The sequence below is a fragment of the Tachypleus tridentatus genome, chromosome 4 (genome assembly GCF_004210375.1).
Source record: "Tachypleus tridentatus isolate NWPU-2018 chromosome 4, ASM421037v1, whole genome shotgun sequence".
Classification (NCBI taxonomy): domain Eukaryota; kingdom Metazoa; phylum Arthropoda; class Merostomata; order Xiphosura; family Limulidae; genus Tachypleus; species Tachypleus tridentatus.
In genome coordinates this window covers 3,642,436-3,660,099 of record NC_134828.1, presented here as the reverse complement: position 1 = coordinate 3,660,099, position 17,664 = coordinate 3,642,436, and the positions used below count along the sequence as shown (strand labels likewise).

The 17,664-nt window shown below is 30.4% G+C and overlaps 1 protein-coding gene across 1 annotated transcript in view; it reads right to left on the bottom strand.

Annotated features, from left to right (window-relative positions):
• The window catches only part of LOC143249999 (uncharacterized), a 70,279-nt gene that overhangs the window by 26,027 nt on the left and 26,588 nt on the right, over positions 1-17,664 (bottom strand). Inside the window, exons 5-6 of the mRNA XM_076500634.1 lie at positions 17,371-17,576; positions 8,449-8,649 (exon numbers count right to left, since the gene is read on the bottom strand). Of these exons, the coding sequence (XP_076356749.1) occupies positions 8,449-8,649; positions 17,371-17,576 (407 nt within the window). The remainder of the gene's footprint in view (positions 1-8,448; positions 8,650-17,370; positions 17,577-17,664) is intronic.

Sequence of the window (17,664 nt, the reverse complement as noted above, 5' to 3'; positions counted from 1 at the left end):
AGATATACTACATTTATTATTTTGTTATCAGAAATATACTACATTTATTATTTAGTGATCAAAAATATACTACATTTATTATTTAATGATCAGAAATATACTACATTTATTATTTAGTGATCAGGAATATACTACATATATTATTTTGTGATCAGAAATATACTACATTTATTATTTTGTGATCAGAAATATACTACATTTATTATTTAGTGATCAGAAATATACTACATTTATTATTTTGTGATCAGAAATATACTACATTTATTATTTAGTGATCAGAAATATACTACATTTATTATTTTGTGATCAGAAATATACTACATTCATAATTTAGTGATCAGAAATATACTACATTTATAATTTATGATCAGAAATATACTACATTTATTATTTATTGATGAGAAATATACTACATTTATTATTTAGTGATCAGAAATATACTACATTTATTATTTAGTGATCAGAAATATACTACATTTATTATTTAGTTATCAGAAATATACTACATTTATTATTTAGTGATCAGAAATATACTACATTTATAATTTATGATCAGAAATATACTACATTTATTATTTATTGATGAGAAATATACTACATTTATTATTTAGTGATCAGAAATATACTACATTCATAATTTAGTGATCAGAAATATACTACATTTATTATTTTGTTATCAGAAATATACTACATTTATTATTTATTGATGAGAAATATACTACATTTATTATTTAGTGATCAGAAATATACTACATTCATAATTTAGTGATCAGAAATATACTACATTTATTATTTTGTTATCAGAAATATACTACATTTATTATTTTGTGATCAGAAATATACTACATTTATTATTTAGTGATCAGAAATATACTACATTTATTATTTAGTGATGAGAAATATACTACATTTATTATTTAGTGATCAGAAATATACTACATTTATTATTTAGTGATCAGGAATATACTACATATATTATTTAGTGATCAGAAATATACCACATTTATTATTTAGTGATCAGAAATATACTACATTTATTATTTAGTGATCAGGAATATACTACATTTATTATTTAGTGATCAGAAATATACTACATTTATTATTTAGTGATCAGAAATATACTACATTTATTATTTAGTGATCAAAAATATACCACATTTATTATTTAGTGATGAGAAATATACATTTATTATTTAGTGATCAGAAATATACTACATTTATTATTTAGTGATGAGAAATATACTACATTTATTATTTAGTGATCAGAAATATACTACATTTATTATTTTGTTATCAGAAATATACTACATTTATTATTTAGTTATCAGAAATATACTACATTTATTATTTAGTGATCAGAAATATACTACATATATTATTTTGTGATCAGAAATATACTACATTTATTATTTTGTGATCAGAAATATACTACATTTATTATTTTGTGATCAGAAATATACTACATTTATTATTTAGTTATCAGAAATATACTACATTTATTATTTAGTGATGAGAAATATACTACATTTATTATTTAGTGATCAGAAATATACTACATTTATTATTTTGTTATCAGAAATATACTACATTTATTATTTAGTGATCAGAAATATACTACATTTATTATTTAGTGATCAGAAATATACTACATTTATTATTTAGTGATCAGAAATATACTACATTTATTATTTAGTGATCAGAAATATACTACATTTATTATTTAGTGATCAGGAATATACTACATATATTATTTTGTGATCAGAAATATACTACATTTATTATTTTGTGATCAGAAATATACTACATTTATTATTTAGTGATCAGAAATATACTACATTTATTATTTTGTTATCAGAAATATACTACATTTATTATTTAGTGATCAAAAATATACTACATTTATTATTTAGTGATCAGAAATATACTACATTTATTATTTTGTGATCAGAAATATACTACATTTATTATTTAGTGATCAGAAATATACTACATATATTATTTTGTGATCAGAAATATACTACATTTATTATTTTGTGATCAGAAATATACTACATTTATTATTTAGTGATGAGAAATATACTACATTTATTATTTAGTGATGAGAAATATACTACATTTATTATTTAGTGATGAGAAATATACTACATTTATTATTTAGTGATGAGAAATATACTACATTTATTATTTAGTGTTGAGAAATATACTACATTTATTATTTAGTGATGAGAAATATACTACATTTATTATTTAGTGATGAGAAATATACTACATTTATTATTTAGTGATCAGAAATATACTACATTTATTATTTAGTTATCAGAAATATACTACATTTATTATTTAGTGATCAGAAATATACTACATTTATTATTTAGTGATCAGGAATATACTACATATATTATTTAGTGATCAGAAATATACCACATTTATTATTTAGTGATCAGAAATATACTACATTTATTATTTAGTGATCAGAAATATACCACATTTATTATTTAGTGATGAGAAATATACATTTATTATTTAGTGATGAGAAATATACATTTATTATTTAGTTATCAGAAATATACTACATTTATTATTTAGTGATCAGAAATATACTACATTTATTATTTAGTGATCAGAGATATACTACATTTATTATTTTGTTATCAGAAATATACTACATTTATTATTTAGTGATCAAAAATATACTACATTTATTATTTAGTGATCAAAAATATACTACATTTATTATTTAGTGATCTGAAATATACTACATTTATTATTTAGTGATCAGGAATATACTACATATATTATTTTGTGATCAGAAATATACTACATTTATTATTTTGTGATCAGAAATATACTACATTTATTATTTAGTGATCAGAAATATACTACATTTATTATTTTGTGATCAGAAATATACTACATTTATTATTTTGTGATCAGAAATATACTACATTTATTATTTAGTGATCAGAAATATACTACATTTATTATTTTGTGATCAGAAATATACTACATTTATTATTTAGTGATCAGAAATATACTACATTTATAATTTATGATCAGAAATATACTACATTTATTATTTATTGATGAGAAATATACTACATTTATTATTTAGTGATCAGAAATATACTACATTCATAATTTAGTGATCAGAAATATACTACATTTATAATTTATGATCAGAAATATACTACATTTATTATTTATTGATGAGAAATATACTACATTTATTATTTAGTGATCAGAAATATACTACATTTATTATTTAGTGATCAGAAATATACTACATTTATTATTTAGTTATCAGAAATATACTACATTTATTATTTAGTGATCAGAAATATACTACATTTATAATTTATGATCAGAAATATACTACATTTATTATTTATTGATGAGAAATATACTACATTTATTATTTAGTGATCAGAAATATACTACATTCATAATTTAGTGATCAGAAATATACTACATTTATTATTTTGTTATCAGAAATATACTACATTTATTATTTTGTGATCAGAAATATACTACATTTATTATTTTGTGATGAGAAATATACTACATTTATTATTTAGTGATGAGAAATATACTACATTTATTATTTTGTGATCAGAAATATACTACATTTATAATTTAGTGATGAGAAATATACTACATTTATTATTTAGTGATGAGAAATATACTACATTTATTATTTTGTGATCAGAAATATACTACATTTATTATTTAGTGATGAGAAATATACTACATTTATTATTTAGTGATAAGAAATATACTACATTTATTATTTAGTTATCACAAATATACTACATTTATTATTTAGTGATCAGAAATATACTACATTTATTATTTAGTGATGAGAAATATACTACATTTATTATTTAGTGATCAGAAATATACTACATTTATAATTTATGATCAGAAATATACTACATTTATTATTTATTGATGAGAAATATACTACATTTATTATTTAGTGATCAGAAATATACTACATTCATAATTTAGTGATCAGAAATATACTACATTTATTATTTTGTTATCAGAAATATACTACATTTATAATTTAGTGATGAGAAATATACTACATTTATTATTTAGTGATGAGAAATATACTACATTTATTATTTAGTGATCAGAAATATACTACATTTATTAGTTAGTGATCAGAAATATACTACATTTATTATTTAGTGATCAGAAATATACTACATTTATTATTTAGTGATCAGAAATATACTACATTTATTATTTAGTTATCACAAATATACTACATTTATTATTTAGTGATCAGAAATATACTACATTTATTATTTAGTGATGAAAAATATACTACATTTATTATTTAGTGATCAGAAATATACTACATTTATAATTTATGATCAGAAATATACTACATTTATTATTTATTGATGAGAAATATACTACATTTATTATTTAGTGATCAGAAATATACTACATTCATAATTTAGTGATCAGAAATATACTACATTTATTATTTTGTTATCAGAAATATACTACATTTATAATTTAGTGATGAGAAATATACTACATTTATTATTTAGTGATGAGAAATATACTACATTTATTATTTAGTGATGAGAAAAATACTACATTTATTATTTAGTGATCAGAAATATACTACATTTATTAGTTAGTGATCAGAAATATACTACATTTATTATTTAGTGATCAGAAATATACTACATTTATTATTTAGTGATCAGAAATATACTACATTTATTATTTAGTGATCAGAAATATACTAGGTAGACAAAGTTTGGGGGAACCAAAGCTGTTTAAGTATCATCACTAAAACTGTAGAAAAGAAAGGTAACCACAACATGAAACTTCTGCAAGTCTCAAGAGGTGACAATCTGAGATTAGGTCTATGAAAAGCATAGGAGAAAAACCCTTCAGTGCAGAAACTTTAGGACAATTCCCGAGATAAAGTCTAGCACAACAAACCCTTCAGTGCAGAAACTTTAGGACAATTCCCGAGATAAAGTCTAGCACAACAAACCCATCAGTGCAGAAACTTTAGGACAATTCCCGAGATAAAGTCTAGCACAACAAACCCTTCAGTGCAGAAACTTTAGGACAATTCCCGAGATAAAGTCTAGCACAACAAACCCTTCAGTGCAGAAACTTTAGGACAATTCCCGAGATAAAGTCAAGCACAACAAACCCTTCAGTGCAGAAACTTTAGGACAATTCCCGAGATAAAGTCAAGCACAACAAACCCTTCAGTGCAAAAACTTTAGGACAATTCCCGAGATAAAGTCAAGCACAACAAACCCTTCAGTGAAGAAACTTTAGGACAGTTCCTGAAGTAAAATCAAGCACAACAAACTCTTCAGTGCAGAAACTTTAGGACAATTCCCGAGATAAAGTCTAGTACAACAAACCCTTCAGTGCAGAAACTTTAAGACAATTCCCGAGATAAAGTCTAGTACAACAAACCCTTCAGTGCAGAAACTTTAGGACAATTCCCGAGATAAAGTCAAGCACAACAAACCCTTCAGTGCAGAAACTTTAGGACAGTTCCTGAAGTAAAGTCAAGCACAACAAACTCTTCAGTGCAGAAACTTTAGGACAGTTCCTGAAGTAAAGTCAAGCACAACAAACCCTTCAGTGCAGAAACTTTAGGACAGTTCCCGAGATAAAGTCAAGCACAACAAACTCTTCAGTGCAGAAACTTTAGGACAATTCCCGAGATAAAGTCTAGTACAACAAACCCTTCAGTGCAGAATCTTTAGGACAATTCCCGAGATAAAGTCAAGCACAACAAACCCTTCAGTGCAGAAACTTTAGGACAGTTCCTGAAGTAAAGTCAAGCACAACAAACTCTTCAGTGCAGAAACTTTAGGACAATTCCCGAGATAAAGTCTAGTACAACAAACCCTTCAGTGCAGAAACTTTAAGACAATTCCCGAGATAAAGTCAAGCACAACAAACCCTTCAGTGCAGAAACTTTAGGACAATTCCCGAGATAAAGTCAAGCACAACAAACCCTTCAGTGCAGAAACTTTAGGACAGTTCCTGAAGTAAAGTCAAGCACAACAAACTCTTCAGTGCAGAAACTTTAGGACAGTTCCTGAAGTAAAGTCAAGCACAACAAACCCTTCAGTGCAGAAACTTTAGGACAGTTCCCGAGATAAAGTCTAGTACAACAAACTCTTCAGTGCAGAAACTTTAAGACAATTCCCGAGATAAAGTCTAGTACAACAAACCCTTCAGTGCAGAAACTTTAGGACAATTCCCGAGATAAAGTCAAGCACAACAAACCCTTCAGTGCAGAAACTTTAGGACAGTTCCTGAAGTAAAGTCAAGCACAACAAACTCTTCAGTGCAGAAACTTTAGGACAGTTCCTGAAGTAAAGTCAAGCACAACAAACCCTTCAGTGCAGAAACTTTAGGACAGTTCCCGAGATAAAGTCTAGTACAACAAACTCTTCAGTGCAGAAACTTTAGGACAATTCCCGAGATAAAGTCTAGTACAACAAACCCTTCAGTGCAGAAACTTTAGGACAGTTCCTGAAGTAAAGTCAAGCACAAGAAACTCTTCAGTGCAGAAACTTTAGGACAGTTCCTGATGTAAAGTCAAGCACAACAAACCCTTCAGTGCAGAAACTTTAGGACAGTTCCTGAAGTAAAGTCAAGCACAACAAACTCTTCAGTGCAGAAACTTTAGGACAGTTCCTGAAGTAAAGTCAAGCACAACAAGGGACATTCAGAACAGAGGAACAGAAAGGACTATTGTACCAAATCTGTCAAGACATTTCTACTGCGAAAGTTATACACATCAAAAGCACTCATATCAAAATAAAGCTAAGAATCAACGTTTCTAGGTTGGACACAAGGTCATGGTTCTGTTACCAATAGACAACAACAAATTCAACCTGTGGTGGAAAGAACCTTTTGAGGTGCAGGAAGTGGTCAAAAGAATGGAATATAAAGTGAAAGTAGATGAAAAGTTAGCACACTGACCTGTTGAAGAGATACTTTTAGATGGATGAAGACTTAATGGATGAAGTTGTTGAGACACATATGGATATGGTAGCTGTAGCTGTTATAGATGCAGAATCAGAAGGCACGGATTTTGTCACAGAAAATAAAGACCTACTAGGCATAAGACCACTGTATAAAGATCAGACATCATCAGCGACAAACTGATTGGCTAGGAAAAGAAAGAGATACAAGATCTACTGTGCCAGTAAACAGATAGATCAGACAAGTCATACCTCAGACAGGGATCCTGTCAAGGTGAAGTACTTCCAGATGCCCTGTGTAAAGAGAAACCAACAAAGGAACTGCATATACAGACTATATCAACCTAAGAACAGTCTTTGTATGTAGCATAAGAAAATATTATAAATATTTTTCTTAAGTGGGGATTATTGTTGGATATACAATACTGTTTAGTTTAAAAGTTATTGTTTATTTAGTGATTTGAAATGTAATGATCATTTAGTTTTATTAACAACAGTGTTAAAAGTTAATTATTTTAAAGGTAATAGTTTTGATAAGTTTCCTTATATAACTTGATATAAATTATACATTGTGTATGTAGTCTAATTGTTGTATTATGCTTTTGTAATACTGTTGACACTGTCTTTCTCAAAGTGTTTCTTGTCATGTGTAATACTGTTGCTATTAGAGAGCTAAGTCCTAGACATTTGTGTCAGGTATTGAAAATACATGCAGATACAGAGATTTAAGTGAGGCAGTGAATGTAAAAGTAATAAAACTGAAGGTAGACTGTGTGATTTTTTATTTATTTTTGCCAAGGAGTGTTCTTAAGCAAATTGGACTTGTTTGCTTGGACATTCACAAAAAGGAGACAATTATTTAAAGCTCTAGATACAACTGTAATAACCAATAGTTATAATAGTGATTTTGAAGTTAATTTCATAGCTTGTATTGTAACAACAGCAACAGAGAAAAATAATTCCTCTTATGAATTGGATTCTTAAGTAGCTGAATGAACCTATGTGGAATTTTAATTACAAATAGAATCATTTAAAGCTCTGGATACAACTATGGTAATCCAGGGGGTAACTTAAGTGCATTTATTACTGATTCTATTGTGATGAAACAGTAGAGAAAAATTATTCACCTTGGTGGCTGAGTTAAAGTAACAGAATTATAATCACTTTCTGTACAAAAAATCCTTCAATTTAAATGACTGAATATACTCATGTATCATTGATGTATTAATACTAGCCAATGAGAGTCTGCATCCTGAAATTTATACTATCAAAATTATTTTCAGTAGCTTATAAGTTTTAGCAGCAAAACTTCAACACTACACAGTAATTTGATAGATTTCTAGCATAAAGTTGAAGCTATACAGATTTTAAATCCATAGTGATCATTTTAATAACTACATCCACTCAAATTTTATATACAGGCCTTGCATACAAACTTAATATTTTTCCCACTTACCAGGTTGCTTTTAATAGCAAATCTCTAAGAGCAGGCATCTGTGTGATGCGAGGCAAAATAGGAGGATGGAAACAAGCAAGGACTTCTTCCAGTGTCATTGTAGGAAACCGTACACATTTCATGACTTCAAGCATGTACTCTTCTCTGTTTAAAAAGTCGTGATCTAGCCACTTTAATGCAGTTAAATATATGACAATCTCACTAGTGGAGGAAAAGAGTAGAGAAAAGGAATGAACAAGTCAGATGACAGGAAACTGTAACAACAGTGAAGTTTATAACATGAATATATATATATACAGGTTTTCTACAATAATACAGTGGAATTTTACTGTCCTTCCTTTGAAACAAAACATTAATAAAGTAAAATTAGATAAAAACATTTCAATCACTGTCAATTTTTGTATTTTACACATAAAACTATATATAATAATTTTAACAACTTAGTGTATACCGAATACATTTATATGAAAATACAACACAGATTTAAAAGAAATTGAAAACAAAACATATTTACATGACAACTCTAAATGACAGAAGGTTTATCTACAAGCAAACAGTATTAATATTAACATTTCTTTGAATACTAAAGTAATTTAAAATAAACACAGATTCCTCGCATATTTCTCAAGAAAATCTTGTAGACAATCTCAGGTTTTTCCCACAATAAAAGCTCGTCTAATTTTATATAATTTAATGGAAGTTTCACAGAAGAAGTCTGTCAATTTTAATTTTGTGAAAGTTAACTAGAGTACAAACAAAATAAAGGTGTCTAACTGTACTAACTGCTTGAGCTATACTGCCATGCAAATAAATCAGTGCTAACACTACAAACACAAATACTAAAGGAAATCAATTTAAAGAACAGCATAAAAACCCATCCAGCAATGAGGCATACATTCTGACATAATAAATATAAAACCAGCTTTTCAAAACCTTATTTCTGCATATATGATATATGGAACTGTCATAAAAAGTCATATAAATGAGGCAAAATAACAATACCATGCGGGCATAATTCTTAGGAAAACAAATGACCAATACTCTTTGTTTGTTTGTTTCAAATACAAAGATACACAAGGGCTATCAACACTAGCTGTCCATAATCTAGAAATGTTATTACAAAAGGACGGCAACAAGTTAATACCATCAACCCATACAATGTGAAGTAAGGACCCCAAATTTATGTCTTGTTCTAAAAGTTCTGAAATTATTCAAAATAAACTGTCTGCAGAAGAGTGAGGTATTATGAGAAACAAAACTATAAATAAATGAGACAGTTTTAAGATGCATGTTAGACTGATAGGTCATAGTATATAAAAGAAATAACAGAAGTTTAAAAACAAACAGTAAAACTCATATTATAACTCTCACAAAAAATATGCCACCAAAAAGTACAGGAAGTCGTGTAATTATAACACAATAAATAAACTTGTTTACAAAATTTGTTTCTCTGAATATTATAAAAAAATCAGAAAAAAGTCCATTAGGAAATAATATGATTGCAGTGACTGGTAGTTGATTATGGAAAAATACAGAAACTATTAAATAAATTACTGTCCTCCTCAAACTCTAAGCTAAACAAAATGCAGTATATGTCACATCACATCACACCTGATATCTCCAAATAGTACAGTCATAATAGCCAAAACGCATTTATCCAGATAGAACAATTTGATTACTGTCTGCCCATACCAATTTTAGTGAGAGGGGTTTCAGGGGGGGCATGGGGTGTGTGTACTATATAAGTAGTGGGTGTTTGTTTAATAACCTGAAAATAAAGACACAGTGTGGGGTTACCTAGCCTAGAACCAAGTGTATAACATTTATCATTATAGTAAAAATATTGATTCTGTTGTAAACTTAAACTGTTTCTGAATCAAGTTATTTTCTGTTATATCAAATAATAATACAAAATATCATAAAAACAAATCTCTTTATCAACAGAGACTCTAAATCAATAAATCAACAAAAATGTTTCCAGTTTACACATTTTAATTTATATTTGCAGTACACAGATCAACAACAATATTAAGTTATACTTTTGTTGCCAAGCAAAATCAGATAAAAGCCATTGATGGAACACAGTGTTGTGTATTAACACTTGTTAACCTCACTGACAATTATTCTATGAATATGACACTAGTTCATTTACTAACACTCAACTACCTTGATAACCTCTTTGTTGATCAAGGTTCATTTCTCAAGATGTATCTGTTTCAATTAGCTATGAAATATGAGATTAGGGTATACTATTGAGTGAGGGTGGTACAACTTGCCCCATGATTTTTGACTGGTTAAATGCTAGCATATATACATATACATATATGGCCAAACTCTGACATACAATATGTGAAACAATTTGAACATCAAACCTGTATTAATAATTTAAAAAAAGTTATATTAGAAAATATCATACACTCAGAATAGTAAATATTTCCTTCATAAAGTATCATATATGCAGATACATTATTACTTGAACCAATTATATACCAGTCAGTGTTAATGTAGCTGTTTTAGAAAATTATGGACAACTTCCTTTTAAAAGTTGTTTTTCTTTGTTTCAAATGTTTAGTAACACAATTATAGTGGTTTATTTCTCAGTCAAAAAATGTATCAGTAGAAACGTGATTATACATTATAAAGTAGTAAAATGTAACTTATGTTTTTTAAAATTTAATTAAAAAATAGTAAAGATCTGAAGTGCCATCACAATTTCACTACAAATCAGTTAAAACATGATTTCAGCAAATCATTCACATAATGCAAAACTCAGTACAATCCACGCAAGTATAATGACTCCATAACATTCCATATATATGTGATAAGCCTGATGCTACCTTGGAAGTAAATAATACAAGTTTTAAACTGTCTTGTAGGTGACCTTGGCCAGGTCAGTCAAACATCTTGTAGATGACCTTGGCCAGGTCAGTCAGACAGAAGCTATCATTGATGTGGTAAAAGCAACCATCCATTGTGAAAAAGCAAATATATACTCTGGGTTTGTTTTACTGATGTAACAAAGTTACATGTAAACTATTTTATTCTCACAAATTCAAAGAAATTCAAAACTACTCAGTAACAGAAATTAGCTCAAATCTCCTGTTATTCAGCGAATCTATCCCACTGCTGTAAGAAAAACTAGTCTCCGTGATGACAAAAAACCCACTTGTAGAGAAAATTATATATATAAAAACCAGTCTCCGTGATGACAAAACCCACTTGTAGAAAATTATATATATAAAACCAGTCTCCGTGATGACAAAAAACCCACTTGTAGAGAAATTATATATATAAAACCAGTCTCCGTGATGACAAAAACCCACTTGTAGAGAAAATTATATATATAAAAACCAGTCTCCGTGATGACAAAAAACCCACTTGTAGAGAAAATTATATATATAAAAACCAGTCTCCGTGATGACAAAAAACCCACTTCTAGAGAAAATTATATATATAAAAACCAGTCTCCGTGATGACAAAAAACCCACTTGTAGAGAAAATTATATATATAAAAACCAGTCTCCGTGATGACAAAAAAACCCACTTGTAGAGAAAATTATATATATAAAAACCAGTCTCCGTGATGACAAAAAAAACCACTTCTAGAGAAAATTATATGTGTAAAAACCATATATAAAAAAAACAACATCAAATATCTTCTTACACTAGTGTACCTTTCTTATGATTTGTTCATCTCAAATTGTAATTAATAACAATCTATATACAATATTACTAGATCACTGGTATCAACATTTTAAGTTTTTACAACTATATTCTTTACAATTTTCTGTCTTATGTCTATTTACAGAATTTTGGAGAAACGAATGGTTTAAAGCCAAATAAATATGCCAGTATTTGTTTATATAGCTAGAAAGAATTAATATTGTAATGAGCTAGATAGTTACATTTTTAATTACAAATGGGAAGTTTTATTTGTTTATTTCGTTTAGTATCATTACTTGGTTGTCAGAATCTATATTTGTAAATTGTGTGGTTATAAAATCATATCAAATGTTGTACAAGTAGGCACATAAAATATCTCTATTATATAGGGGTATTCAAGTGTTAAATTTTCTGTCTTTTACATCTTTACATCAGCTAAATGCTCTTCTTAAAATAATTTATGGCTTTCATAAGAAGTGTATGAACACTGTTTAATTACCCAGACATTGGAAACTTTGAGTTTCACAATACCATTTCTCCAATGAGTGTTACAGACCTGTAGAGCTATAAGGTCCAAATTTATACTTAAGCACACCTGGACAGGCAATATTCAACACAGAACTTGATTCACAAAAGGAGAAAAGACTACAATAAAAGTAACTTACCCTTTCACAGTCAAAATTATGTATCAAAAATAGAAACGGGTAGCAATCAACACCCAGATAAGGAGTTGGTCAAATAATACAGGTATTTAGCTATAAATCTGTGAGTTGTGGAACACATGCTAGCCTGCTAAACAGATGACAGAAGTGGGGAGCAACGATGAAGATGACAGAAGTGGGGAGCAACGAACAGATGACAGAAGTGGGGAGCAATAAACAGATGACAGAAGTGGGGAGCAACGATGAAGAAGATAGAAGTGGGAAGCAACGATAAAGATGAGATGACAGAAGTGGGGAGCAACAAACAGATGACAAGTGGGGAGCAACGATGAAGATGACAAAAGTGGAGAGCACCGAACAGATGACAGAAGTGGGGAGCAATAAACAGATGACCAGTTGGGAGCAACAATGAAGATGACAGAAGTGGAGAGCAACGATGAAGATGACAGAAGTGGGGAGCAACGATGAAGATGACAGAAGTGAAAACAACAATGAAGATGACAGAAGTGGGGAGCAATAAACAGATGACAAGTGGGGAGCAACGATGAAGATGAGATGACAGAAGTGGGGAGCAACGATGAAGATGACAGAAGTGGGGAGCAATAAACAGATGACAAGTGGGGAGCAACGATGAAGATGACAGAAGTGGAACAACAATGAAGATGACAGAAGTGAGAACAACAAACAGATGACAGAAGTGGGAACAATAAACAGATGACAAGTGGGAACAACGATGAAGATGACAAGTGAAAAGCAATGATGAAGATGACAGAAGTGAAGCAACAATGATGATGACAGAAGTGGGGAGTAACAACAGATGACATATGAAGGAGAAGAAATATGCCTTAAGGAGAGTTGGTTCAAATGCAAGAAGGACCATAGTAAGATTCCAATAAGGTAGGGGAATTGGACTGTGCAAATGAATCAGATGAAATGAGTGAAACAGGATAAAAAGTATCACACATGGCTACCTTATAGCCAGCAATGGTAGGAACTGGTAAATCATTGTGATAGTACCAAGTAAAGAAATTAGAAAGATGAGAAACACTAAGAAGACTAGAAACCATGGTGCAAAGACCAACTCTGGAAAATGCATCATTTCCTCTGGGAAAAACTTAAAGAAGAAATGTGGATAAAGAAAGAAAGAAGGGAGGCTACTCACAGAGAGAGTCCAGTTTAGCAAAAGAGAAGCACCAAACAGGTAAAATAACCACCGAAATAGTTGAGAAGCAAGAGACCACACTGTAAGTAGAATCTTTGTTGAGATAACTGATCCACTGCCAGATTTAGAGAAGTTAAGATCTAATAATAATAATAAAATGTTGAGACTCAGCCCAGAGAAAGAGGTACAATGTTCACAAGCAAAGCAAATGGGAATAAATGCTACCTTGTCAATTGATGTAAAAGATAACAGTTGAATTACCAGAATGGATCATGACCAATGGCCTCTTACTAAAGGCAGGAAATGATTTAAGTCCTGAAGAACTGCAAGAAGTTCCAAAAAATTTATGTCCAATGACCAGAGATATCCTAAGAAACCAGATACTCCCCTCACTCTCTAAGAAAAACATCTTCAAAAAGTGTATAAATTAGAACAAAGGAGGTAGAGGAACATATTGTCCCTGTCAAGCTACCAGACAAAGATGGTAGAGTTAAAAGGATCCCAACTGAGATTCCATTGATTGTGTAACATCCACTGAAGATAATATGTACGCATAACTCCAGCATATGAGGGCTTCTATGAAAGACTAGACCCTCAAAAGGTAGAGAAGGAAAGAATTTGGCTTTATAAATCAAGATCTCTAACCACTTTAGTTGAAAAGTAGAATGTGAGCCTGCTGAGGTAAGTGTTGAAAATTACTCCAAAATGGATAAGATATTATAAGGGGGTGAGATAAAACTTCTTCAGCTTGACAAGACTTCCTTCCTACACAAGCTGCCTCCCAATGGGTATGTTAGTAAGAGGCCTGTTGGGACTGATCTAAAAATGAACCAGTCATCTATATAATAATGGAACTTCAAAACTTGAATGTGAAAATGGTGGGTAAAGGTTCTGATTACACAACAGAAGATATATAGCACCAATGCCAGACTGAATGGTAGAGCACAGAATTAAAATATTAAACCTCTAAGAACAAATCAAAGATAACATCTTGATGCAGGAGCAATGGAGATATGAAGGTAAGCATCAGAGATATTGACCCTTGTCATCCAAAGACCTGGAAGAAACAACCAAGTAAAGAGTAAAAGAAAATTCCATGGTGAGAGGATGATGAAACAGTTGAAATTTGAGAAATCAATGACAAGATGCCAATTCTTGGTTTTCTTGAAAACCACATGTTTAATAGCCTCCTCGTGCAAAATATCATGAACACCTTCTGACAGATGCTGACACAAAATGGGATCCCGAGGACAGGGTGGAAAATGGGTCAAAAAGATGAAGGAGGCAGTGGTACAACCCACGAGATAGTCACCTGTGAAACTGGCATCGGAAAACACAATGATTAGCAATTGTGCTACTCACTGCAGAAATCACGGAAGGTGACACTGATAGTGGAGAGAATACAGGGCAGTAAGACACAGGAATAGCAATAGGAGAGGTTTGGGAAGAATACTGACGTGCAGCTTCCAACCAAAGGATCTGGAAGATTCCCAAAAACAGTTATAAAAAAAAAAGCTGGATGGAGGTCTTTCAAATAGAAGGAAGATAGATACATGTGAGACAAGAGACCATCCACAAAGGAGATTGCAACAACACAGGAAAAATATATGAAGGGATTAGACTAAGGAAGATAAGTACACTAACGTGGAAAAGAGAATGGTACATGTATCTGCCAAAATCCCTTCAGGGGAATAGTGGGTAGTCTTGAAAGAGGCGAATGGAAAAGAGATAACAGGGTACATACCTGAGAAATCGTGTTAAAACAATTGAATGAAGACAAAGGAAATCCACAGAGGTAGCATGGGACAGCACAGCAAAGGTTGGAGATGAGTGAAAGCTGTCCACATCCTCTTCATCAGAACCAGACAAGGGATATTCAGCTGAGGTTTTAAAGACATAGAAGGCTGCAAGATAGTTTAAAAGTCACAATGTAACACGTTTGAAACTTCCTCTGCAAAAAACATGAAGCCCAAAGGTATAGAAATATTAAGTGATACTAGATTAGTTGCAGCCAGATCTACAACAGAAGGCATGTCAGTAACATTTGGTAGGAATGAAAAAGAAAATATTATCCACAAATACTAGGCCAGCAGAAATAAAGAACAACAAACTAAAAGTTGTCACAATAATTTAGAAGTAACTGGAAATATGCACAAGAAAACTGTAAGTACAGGGACAAAATTTAGCACAACTGCCACTAGAATGGCAAATTGGAAAGTGATGACAGTGCTCTAGAGTACAGAATGAATTTATTGCATGTTCATTTGCAGGCTACAGTGCAGTTACATCATGAAAAACTATGTGATGGTAGATGGTAGCATCAAGGATAGTGGTGAGTGAAAATTGTGCATGTAGAGGGCAGTACAAATCTAGAAAATTGTATTACCTTATAAGAGGTAAGGCATCATGTCAGAAGCTTTCATAACTGGTTCTTGGCTTTTGAATTAATAGTCACCTATGATTTATCAGTGTACTCCCAATATTTGTTGTAAATTACAGTTATAAAGTATGTAATCACAACAACTCTTAAGATATAGAAGTCGGTTACTGATGAGAAACAGAACAAACTGTCAGTAGTCTGATATTAAAGAAGCTAGTTTCGACACATTTACATATCCTCTTTAGTTTCATATCTTCTTCTGACAGGAAAAACACTGGTCAACAAATGCATATGTGACTTCTGGTACTAAAATTCCCTTAAAAACACAAGAAGTAAGTACGTTGTTGAGTTTAAAGTGACGTTAGGAAGTGTTTAAATTAGGCAAGCTTTGACTATGCAGCTTTCAATGATTCTTATTGTTATGTAGATATCCATTTAGTGTGAAATTTTTGTTGATTTCTGATTATTTAAAAATTACCTAACTTCAAACAGAAAAACATCTGATGATAAAAGCAAGCCATTTATACTATACTATACCAATCCTGTGAGAAAAGTTATGTACATGAAACTGGAAGAAGTGCACACACGAGAGTTTCTGAACATAAAATAATAATAATAAGACATGAAATATGGAAACCAAAGCAGTGTCATTTTCCATAATATGAGAAACTCTGGACTTCAAGTTGATTGGAAAACAACAATAATTTTGTAAAAAACTGATAACTATATATAAAAAAAGAGCTGTCAAAGGTTACTTAATCAAAAGCCTGCCTAATTTCAAATTACCTACAATTGTAAAATTGGGGTCATGGAGGCATTTGTTAACCAGTTGTTTTTCCTAGCAGAAGAAAACATGAGACTGAAGAGAATGTGTAAATGTGTCAAAACTAGTTTATCTAATATCAGATTTCTGACAGTTTGTTCTGTTTACTGTGGTTTTACACTAACTGCTATACACAATACTGTGTTCTTTTATCATTACGCTGGTTACTTTTAAATGTCTTAACATTATTCAGTTCTAACGTCCATGATACAGCTTTATGAAAGGAAAATACCTTCGTGTTGCTATTGCATCTGCACTCAAAATCTCACAGAGATGACTTGCTTCTAAGTCCAAAAATTCTGGAGTAACAATAACATCTTCAAATTCTTTAAGAATTGTTTCACGAGCACAAGCTGCTGCCTGGGTTAACCCTAACATTTTGGAAGTTGCATAAACATACAGAATACTGGAAGGTCCACCTTCTTCTCTCTTGAGAAGCTAAAGTAGTGACAATAATTAAAATTATCCTTAAGTACATTTAAGTTACACTTATTTTTCTTTGATACACATAAATATTCTAAGACAT